The sequence below is a fragment of the Mobula birostris genome, chromosome 23, assembly GCF_030028105.1.
Source record: "Mobula birostris isolate sMobBir1 chromosome 23, sMobBir1.hap1, whole genome shotgun sequence".
NCBI lineage: Eukaryota > Metazoa > Chordata > Chondrichthyes > Myliobatiformes > Myliobatidae > Mobula > Mobula birostris.
Window position 1 is genome coordinate 58,714,623 of NC_092392.1, and position 10,682 is coordinate 58,725,304.

General features: G+C 41.7%; 1 protein-coding gene across 1 annotated transcript in view; it reads left to right on the top strand.

The window, feature by feature from the left end:
* The window catches only part of LOC140186605 (plexin-D1-like), a 33,459-nt gene extending 23,112 nt beyond the window's left edge, over positions 1–10,347 (top strand). The window contains exons 3-5 of the mRNA XM_072240947.1: positions 909–1,043; positions 3,136–3,236; positions 8,463–10,347. Of these exons, the coding sequence (XP_072097048.1) occupies positions 909–1,043; positions 3,136–3,236; positions 8,463–8,574 (348 nt within the window). The 3' untranslated portion in view covers positions 8,575–10,347. The remainder of the gene's footprint in view (positions 1–908; positions 1,044–3,135; positions 3,237–8,462) is intronic.
* Positions 10,348–10,682: the final 335 nt, after the last annotated feature.

A 10,682-nucleotide genomic window follows, 5' to 3' on the forward strand; every position in this document is an offset into this window, starting at 1 on the left:
AGACAGTGTGCTGTGTGGGTAGTTTCTGCAATGATTTTCCTACCCATTTCTTTGTCCTGGAAACATACAAGTCCTGTGGTGATGGTAGACTGCAGCTAATGACCTTTCCTGCTGACCAGCTCACTGTGGTGTTCATTCAGTGTGTTGAGAGAGGATGCTGCACCAAACCAGACAGTAATGGCTGATGTGAGGAAACTCTCTATGACGGCAGTGTAGTACAGAACCAGTATGTTCTGGGGAAGATTGAATTTTACCAAATGCCACAGAAAGTACATCCTCTGCCAAGACTTTTTGTTAATGCAGATATGGTTCTCACACATGAGGTCCTGTGAAATAAAGATGCCTAGCATCCTCAGTGCTAAAGTGATGTTAACTGTAGGGTTATTGATAATGAATGGGGGCAGAGGAGACACATTTCTCACACAGTGGATATGCATCTCCACAGTTTGAAGGTATTCTGTTCCAATTTGTTGTGAGATTTTGTAAAGACCATCCTTGTTGGCATGTCTGAATGTCTCTGGTTCACAGTGCACTTTTATGCATAGTATTACTTTGAAGAAGACTAATAACAAAAAAGAACAGAAGATTTTTTTTCAATGGCTCTTGTCTTAGGCGTCCCTCGGCCCCCATAATTAATGCCTGACTCATCGAGTTCCTTCGGTAGGGATATTTTCTTGTGATTTGTTTCTCAACGGTCTTTGACAACCTCAGCCTTTTGAAGTGGACTGACTGTAGGGTTGGGAGATACAGCAGCCAATCTGAGAATGACATACTCTCCCAATCGACTAATGAGAAATGTGAATGAAGATTAGCAGATTTATGTGATGTTATGTTATTGTAAGTCAGATACCAGTTCAGACTATGGAAGCAGTGTTGAAAATGAATTAACTGCATGATTTCTATTGCAGCTGGTTCTGGATGAAAATATGAAAGTTATTCGCCCAAGTATTCTGACTGAGCTGAGAGATGAATCTCCAATTCGCCACAGCATATTGCTTGATAAAGTGGACCCAAATTACTTATACCTGTTAACTGAGAGGATGGTAAGCTTTGTGATTAGTTTAGCCATGTGCAGGACATTTAGAACAACCATGATAGTTATAGAGTCATAGAGAAGTACAGCACAGAAACAGGCCCTTCAGCCCATCTATTCCATGCCAATACCATCTAAACTGCCTACTGCTGTCAACCTGCTGTGGGATCATAGCCCTCCGTACCTCTACCATCCAAACTTGTCTTAAATATTGAAATCAAGCTCGTATGCATCACTTGTGCAGGTAGCTCATTACTCTTACAACCCTCTGAGTGAAGAAGTTTCTCCTCATGTTTCCCTTAAATTCTTACCTTTCATCCTTAAGCCATGACCTCTGGTTGTACACCCCTCGTTATTTTGTACACCTCTGACAAACCTCCTCTCAATCTTCTATGCTCTGAAGTCCTAATCTATTCAATCTTTCCCTATAACTCAGGTCCTCCAGACCTGGCAACATCCTTGTAAATTTTCTCTCCACTCTTTCAAACTTGTTTACAGCTTTCCTGTAGGTAGGTGACCAAAACTGCACATAATACTCCAAATTAGACCTCACCAACATCTTACACGACTTCAGTATAACATCCCATCTTCTGTACTCAGTACATTGATTTATTAAGGCCAATGTACCAAAAGCTTCCAATGTGACCCTATCTACCTGTGATGCCACTTTCAATGAATTATACCCAGATCTTTGTTCTACTACACTCCTCAGTGCCCTACCCTGGTTGATCCTACAACACCTTGTACTTGTCGACAATAAACTCCATCTGCCATTTCTCAGCCCATTTTTCCAGGGTGGGATGTCTGATTGTCTCATTATTGCCACAGTTTAAATGGATTTTTTATTGCTATCGCCTCTCCTCCAGGGGTTTCACCGTGAGGTTTTCAAGTAAATAGGGTAGAAATAGAAACATAGAAAACCTACAGCCCCCATTCATTACCAAGTTGTGCTGAACATGTCCCTAACTTAGAAATTACTAGGCTTACCTATAGCCCTCTATTTTTCTAAGCTCCATGTACCTATTCAAAAGTCTCTTAAAAGACCTTATTGTACTCACTACTAATTCCACTTTTATATTTTTAATTTCGAATAGTTTGCTGCGTTTCTCTCGCTTTCCCGCACGGCATTAGCTGAGCCTCGTTCTCACTTCATTTTTTTTCTGTTCCTTTTAGATTCTGCAAACATCGATTTCATCCTGCCTTCTACCTTTTCTTCTTCGGGTTTAATTAACCTGGGTTACAAGAGGCAGCGATGGGTTACATAAGGAAGGATGATGAAATGCTTGAATTCTGTACTTGTGTAGGAAGGGCTGACAATGCAGATATCCCTGTGGCAGGGAGAAGGTTGAAGAGGATGGATGGCTTAGGTAGAACCAATACAACAAATGCCCCACACACCACATTTGGAGAGAAATATAATGTGGACCCACATAGAACCTTCAAATAGCATTTACAGCATTTTCTGTTTCTATTTCAGATTTCTAGCAAGTGTAGTATTTTGTTTTTGGACAACAAATGCCAACATTTTCCACGATGTCCAATATCCTGAAATGGAATTAAAATATTTTCAACATCTTTACACCTATTGTATTTTCACAATCCTTTCTGCATCCAATAATAGTTTCACTTCATCCACATTAAATTTGGTTTTGCCTCCCTGGTCTTTTAGGATTTATCTTGGAGTTGGACTAACACCTACTTTTGCATTATCGGCAAATGTAGAGAATCTGTTCCCTCTGCATGGCTCCAAGTGATCTTCTGGTGCCCCACTGGTTATCACACATCTAACCTTTCTTCAGTCTATGCCCATAACACCATTCATTACCAACTTGATTATTTTATGTATCCAGAGTAAAATATAGTGAATCTACCCTTCAACTATCAAAGAAGCACCCACAAATCTTTGGGCCCTGTGCATTTATGTTCTGCTTTGGCCACCTCTAGTTCTGCTTTCATTAAAATCATTCTTGCTTGAGGTTAAGGCTAACAGGGCTCTTGTTTTTTTTTCAAATTTCCCACCGAACCATTCCACATTTGTGGATTATGATTCCCTTCTTTGTGTGTGATGAGATTCCTGAAGTCTCTTTCTCTTGTTCCTGTAGGTGAGAAGGCTGAAGGTGGCATCCTGCATGCAGTACAGCTCGTGTGAAGGTTGTTTGTCTGCACAGGACCCGTACTGTGGTTGGTGTATTCTCGAGGAAAGGTCAGTTTGTGTAAAACAGATGAGTAGCAGCTAAAGTGTTCGGCACTTACACCATCAGGCAGTACTGGGATCAATCTGTTCTGTATCAAAATCAGGACAGAGCATTTGGGAGCGAGAGTATTTAGCACAATTAGATTTGTTAAGTCAAAGGGTCTGTATCCATGCTGTATTGCTGTATAACCCTATGAGTCTAATTTCATAGTAAACTTTGGATCATGTTATTCCCACTGCTGCCCAATCTCCCAGTCTTTCCATTTCTCTACTGATCAAACTACTATGGGCTATGTCATCCGGAAACCAGCCTGCTGCCTGAACTCTTCACAGTGGCCCCTTCCCACCCAAACTCACTCATTTCAGATGCAGGAGGCCAAACAAGCTGAGTTCCTGCCCCTTCCAATCCCAACTGCACATTCAAGCTGACTCCAGTAATGAGGGGCTGGATCCAAGGGACAGATGGGTCTGGGGCACTGTATGCTGAGACCTTGACCCAGGAATTCTTCATGGTCACCAGTTGTCAAAGGCCTTTTAACATTGTAGGTCACAAATAGTCAGAGTGACTGAAAAATAATTCGAATATATTTAAATAAAGAAAGCAAAAACAATAAAAATACCAATTTGTAATTAAGGTACATTAAAATTACCACATTAAAATTAAGGAAAATATGCACTCTTCACAAGATGGGCAACAACTTGGAAAGGGTGAAAGTTTGCACGCCAGTGAGGATCTAGGACTAGGCCAATTGCAAACTGATTGTGGATAGTTTCTCCCAGAAATTACTGTGTGGAGGAACAGAGGCATCGAACTTTCAGTGTACCTTGGACCTCGACACGGGACTGGGTGTGCACAGGAATGCAAAGTGTGTTGAATTCACCAAATGAATTGCCAGTACCATTCAGCCCATCTTTAGTGGTGCTATTAAGTAATGGAGACCACCTCTTACTACCTTGCATTGGCCTCGAAACATTTGTCTTGGTTACAGTAGAAGGCCAAGTCTACACCAGCTTGTACAACAATCCCACCCCCATTAATTCAGCCCTATAATCTACCCTTCCACAATAACATCACTTCTACCCAGAATCCATGACTCATTTATTTACACTGCTCCATTACCTTAGCAAGCACACAGCTTTGGGATGTGGGAGGAAGCTGGAACTCCCAGAGGAATCCCATGTGGCCACGGGGAGAACATGAAAGTGGATGTGGAAACAAAGAGCACTGAAAACCGGGATTGAGCCCAAACCTTGAGGCTGTGAGGCAGCAGCACTACCAGCTGTGCTACTCCGCCACACCTGGTTCGAAGTCAACATAATCTCTCTAGCATATATCCACTGCTGAAATTAATTTCATTTTCTTTAAAACTATTCTGATGCCAGATTTTCTCTAAGATTCTACACATTTTTAAAAGTTTATTTGAGATACTTTGCCTATAATTAGCTTTTTCTCTTCTATTTTGTTTTTTCAATAGTTTTGATTATGCGGGTGTGAACAATGCACCACTGTAGCAGTTAGAGTGACACTATTACAGCTCAGGGCTTTGGAGTTCGGAGATCATTTCTGGTATCCTGTGTGAGGAGTTTTTATGTCCTCCCTGTGAATGTGTGGATTTCCTCTGAATGCTCTGGTTCCCTCCCACATCCAAAGACTAACCAGATTATCGGTTAATTGGTCATTGCAGATTGTGCTGTGAATAGGTGAGGTGCTGGAAGGGCTTTACTGTATCTCTAAATGATAACTCATTCAGCTCCACTGTCACAAGGATCATTACAGAAAATCTTTCCTACCAAATCCAAAAGCACGTTCAACACTTCATCTCTGTGCGACAGGAGAAGACACATCATAGCACAGAAGTCTCTTTTTTATTACTTTGTACATTATTATTGCAAACTGGTGAATTATTATTCTGTATATCATTATTCACGTGGCCAAGTGGTTAAGGTATTTGACTAGCGACCTGAAGGTCGCTAGTTCGAGCCCTAGCTGAGGGAACGTGTTGTGTCCTTGAGCAAGGCACTTAACCACACATTGCTCTGTGACGACACTGGTGCCAAGCTGTATGGGTCCTAATGCCCTTCCCTTGGACAGCATTGGTATCGTGGAGAGGGGAGACTTGCAGCATGGGCAACTGCTGGTCTTCCATACAACCTTGCCCAGGCCTGCACCCTGGAGAGTGAAGACTTTCCAGGCACAGATCCATGGTCTCGCAAGACTGCCCTTACTTTATATCATTATTCTGTACTTTATTATTAGTTGAGACTACAGACTGCTAAGGGAGGGAATGTCGACTCAGACCATGAGAGGCCTGCGTCGGGCACTTTCATGGCGCAGATTGGAAGTCTGTGTGGGGCGCCACTCCTCACACAGACACTAGAGAAATGTGTGATTAAGTGCCTTGCTCAACACACAAACATGTTGCCACAGCTGAGGCTCGAACAAGCGACCTTCAGGTCACTAGATGAACGCCTTAACCACTTGGCCACGTGCCCAACTGCTAAGTGTGTTTTTAAATGCTGCTGTAACAAAAGAATTTCCCACTTGGGATCAATAAAGCAGTATTATTATTATTAAATAAATAAAGTTATACTTACTAGTGTTCTGAATGGGAAGAAGATTTTGTAAGTTGGTGGTGTACGGATTTCTTAGTAACCAGTCAGTAGTGTGGGAAGTGATTACACATGGACTCGGCATGATACCAAGTTCTCTTTTCCTGAAGCACATTTTTACCCGTTTTCATTTTACCCACAATGTAATTATGTTGAACCCTCCTTTTGTGTTGGAGTGTTGGTTTGCTCCTAAAGCTGATATAACTGAATATAGAAAATTTGTAACACTGAAGGGGTCATTTAGCTTATCATGTTAGTGCTGGTCAAAGTGGAACTCCCCAGTCTAATCCCACTTTAATAACAATGTGTGTTCTGGCCTTCAGGTCACAGTGTAGCTCAAAGTACTATAAAAATGGATTAAGATTTCTATCTTCACCATCCTTTCAGATATTGAATTTTTCATCTAACCTCTTCTGGATGGGGAGAAATGTCCCTATGCTCCCCCTAATCCTTGGACAAATTATTTTTAGCCTATGCCTAGTGTGACAGGAATACACATAGATTAAGATGTTAGCTGTCCTGTGGAATCAGCAGTTGGTCTGCCACCTGTCTTCAGGAGAGAGAGAGATAAGGAAAACAGTGGAGCAACATTTGGAGATGTGTAATGAAGGGACGGGAGAGAGAGCTGTCTAGAGCGGCTCCCCCTTTGAACCCTGAACTGTTTGAAGTGATGGATAGGCGATACCCCAGCAGGGGGATAAAAAGGGACAGGTTCACTAAGGCGACACACACGACACCCGAGGTAACGAGACCCTGGAAGCGGTGCGTCTCTCACAAGTCGGTGGAAAGCTTTTGGATGGCTGATCGCGGGATCAAGCCTTAGACGCTCAGGGTGGAAAGGCACGATTGGCGGGAACCTGGTGTGTGTCCGTCCTTGCCTGGGTGCCAGGTTCAGCGCAGAGAAACGGTCATATCTGGAAACAGAGGGGTCACGGTCGGTGACCTCAGATGACATCACAAAGGCCCACCCGAAAGCTGACTGCGAAGGTCTGTGTGTGGAAGCTGTTTTGAATATTCATTTGTTTTGCTCTCTCTCCTTCCCCCACACTGTCCATCTCCCACGGCAGCGATTACTGCGAACTGAACTGAAATTTGCGTCACTTTGAAACTGGTCATTTGCCCCTAGACAACGATAGAGCTTGATTGATCCTGTTATTTTAATGCTGTGTACATGTATGTTTATCATTGCTGAACTGTTGCATTTATTATCCTTTCGATAAGAGTACTGCGTTGCTTGTTTCTTTAATAAAACTTTCTTAGTTCTAGTAATCCAGACTCCAGCTGAGTGATCCATTTCTGCTGGTTTGGCAACCCAGTTACGGGGTACGTAACACTAGTTACTGACCCTTCTGGAAAGCGTACAAGGTCTTTCTATTTACTCCATGTAATGTTATACACTTGATTAAGTTTCCCTTAGCCTTCTCTGTTTCAAAGCAAACAACCTCAGCTTATTCAATCTTTCCTCATGCATGCATTTTCCAGTCCTAGTAAATCTCCTCTGCCCCTTCTCCAGTGCAATCACATTGTTCCTGTAATGTGTTGAGCAGATAAGTCTGTTTTCTCTTAACGTCATACTTCCTGTGTCATACTGTTGGCTGAGGCACATGTAGATGTGCAACAGTGTATTTGCCGCTAAGGCCCAGGGGCCAATATTCATTGACCCTTTCCTTAGGAGTTGGATGGTGCTTGTTCTTATGAGCCAGATAGATTTCCTAGCCAATGTTCCTGTTGTCCATTTTGAAATTACTTGCATTGCTGGAGAAACCAGCTCCAAGGTTGGCATCTTGTAAACCCTTTTGCTGAAGTCACTTGCACTCAGTGGGCCACTTTATTAGGTACACTTGTGCAACTGCTCGTTAGTGCAAAAATCTAATCAGCCAATCACTTGGCAGTAATTCAATGCATAAAGTCATGCGAGTATATTCAAGAGTTACATTCGTTGTTCAGACCACATATCAGAATGGGGAAGAAATGTGATCTAATTGACTTTGACTGTGGAATGATTATTGGTGCCAGACAGCGTGGTTTGATTATCTCAGAAACTGCTGATCTGGAATTTTCATGCACATTAATTCCTGAAGTTTACAGAGAATGGTGTGAAAAACAAAAATCTCATCTAGTGAGTGGCAGTTTTGTGGGTGAAGATACCTTGTTAATGAGAGAAGTCAGAGGAGAATGGCCAGACTGGTTCAAGCTGAGAAGAGGGCAACAGTAACTCAAAAAACTACACGTTACAACAGTGGTGTGCAGAAGAGCATCTCTGAATGCACACCACCTCAAACTTGGAGTGGATGGGCCACAGTAGCAGAAAGCCATGAACAAACACTTAATTGCCATTTTATTAGGTAGAAGAGGTAACTAATAATATGACTATTGATCGTATTACCACCATAGTCAGATAACAACCATGAAAGAGTAAAGCTTTCTGCAATATGCAAATGTTAAATTATTAACAATGTACTGTAATGTTATATCATCAGGAATATAAGATAATGATTACATTTTTATATATTAAAAGGCTGGACTTGAATGCTAACATAATAAGGGGCTGGACTTTAAAGCTGAAATGATCATATAATGCCACTCAATGCAATTTGTAACAGGTGCCCTTTTTTTAATATGTAGGTGCTCCTTTAGGAGTGAATGTCAAGAAGCAAATTGGATCAACATTGCAAAGCAAGCTGACAGCTGCCCAAAAGTCACCCTTAAACCTGCGGCAATAGATCATACTTTGTAGGAAGAGCTGGTAATATAAGACTAGCACAAACTTTAGAAATTGCCTCATGGATTGTTTCAGTGTGTTAATTTTGTGCATGCAGGTCCACTCCAGGTTACAAACATTAATTAATGGACGATATGTGAATGAGTGTTTGCGAGTCTGCTGGGATGGATTTGCTGTGGGGCTGCAGGATGGGAACGGGACATTTCCATGTGTCATCTCTCTCCCTCACCCCACCCAGGCTTGGTCGAGCTGAGCAGAACAGGAGGCGCTGAAGACTCTCACATTCACTCACTGAGGTAGGGAGGCCGGTTGGTACCTCCTGAGCCTGCTTGCCCTCCAACACAGATGTTATTACGATTCTCTTCCACACATCATTTATATTGTTTTCATATTTATGATCTGTGTGAGTTAGGAACAGTCTTAAAGAACAGAGCCTCATTGTAACCTGGGGAAGACCTGTAATTGTGATAGAACATACAACATACAACAGAATAGCACTGTACAGGCTTATCGACACATGATAGTGTGCAAAATTTGTAACCTACTCTAAGATCAATTTAACCTTTCCTCCTACATAGCCCTCCATTTTTCAATCATACATGTGGCTAAAATTTGCTTAAATGTCCCTAATGTATCTGCCTCTACTACCACCCCTGGCAGGCCATTCCACACACAGTATGAAAAAACCTCTGATATCCCCTGTATACCTCCCTCTAATCACCCATTATTAGCCATTTCCACCCTGGGAGAAAAGTCTATGTCACTCCACTCAATCTATGCCTCTTATCATCACATACACCTAAATCAAGTTGTTTTTCATCCTTTTTTACTCCGGACAGAAAAGTCCTCACTTGTTCAACCTATCTTTATAAGACATGCTCTCTAATCGAGGCAGCATCCTGATAAATCGCCTCTTCACCCTCTCTGAAGCTTCTACATCCTTCCTATAAAAAGGCAACCAAGAATTGACAGAATACTCCAAATGTGGTCCAGCCACAGAGCACAGAAAATTTTGTCATACTCTCATTTAAAGGATATTCAAGCGTCAGAAAATAGCCAGAAAGATTTACAATCATCAGAGAGGACTAGATGCATTAGGCTATTTTCCTGGGAAAAGAAAAAGTTGAGATACAAATGAGCTCTTTTTGAGGAAAGTACAGGATTTTGAGTTTGGTTCATAATAAATGTAATAGGGTCCTGATTCAGTCCTGATGAAGGGTTTCGATCCAAATCATTGACTGTTTATTCCTCTCTATGGATGTTGCCTGATCTGCTGAGTGCCTCCAGCATTTTATGTTCATTACTCTGAATTTCCACACATGCAAAATGTCATGTTTATAATGTAATAGGAATCCAGGGAGAAATTGTTTTTGTCCAAAGATTAGAATGTACTTCACTCGAGTACAAGGAGTAAATTAATTAAACAACAGATTATTTCAAGGAAAGTGTCACTAAAGGTGTTGTGGAAATGTACTTGTAGTAACAATATGTCAATTTGTCTATAACAAAATGGAACCCGAATTGTGCCAGAGTGCCTTGCTAATAGTGTCTGTGCAACATTATGGTGTTGGACTTTGAGTATCTGACAAACTGCAGAAAGACAAGCGGATGCATTACTGGAAGGATGCCAAGTACACTTGATTAAGCAGATGAACAGAATGTTTTTGAACTGAAACTAACACTTGGAAATACAAGAGTGATTATGCAGTCTGCTTTTTCAAAGCTATGACTGGCTCATATAGTGGTAATGGTCTTCCCTTGCAACAAGTAAATTAAACGCTCTTCTGATTGATACACTCTGAGTTATTTGTTGTTTGTTATAAGGTGTAGAGAAAAGGTCCTGGACCATGTGAAGCAGAAAGGTTCAGTGACGTGAAGAGAAAATGGAAGAGGCTCATGTGGGCTAACTGGTCGTGATACCATTTAAACTCTGTTACACACCACTTCCTTCATTCCCTTCAGTTTCCTGATAAAAACCATTGGTACTGTTTTACTTCAGGATATTTCCATACGATTGCACAGCCAAACACCTGAGCAATCACATTGTCAAGTCCTCTGATGATATGACAATGATATCACCAACAACAACGAGATGCCCTCCAGAGAGCAGGTGGAACAATTCT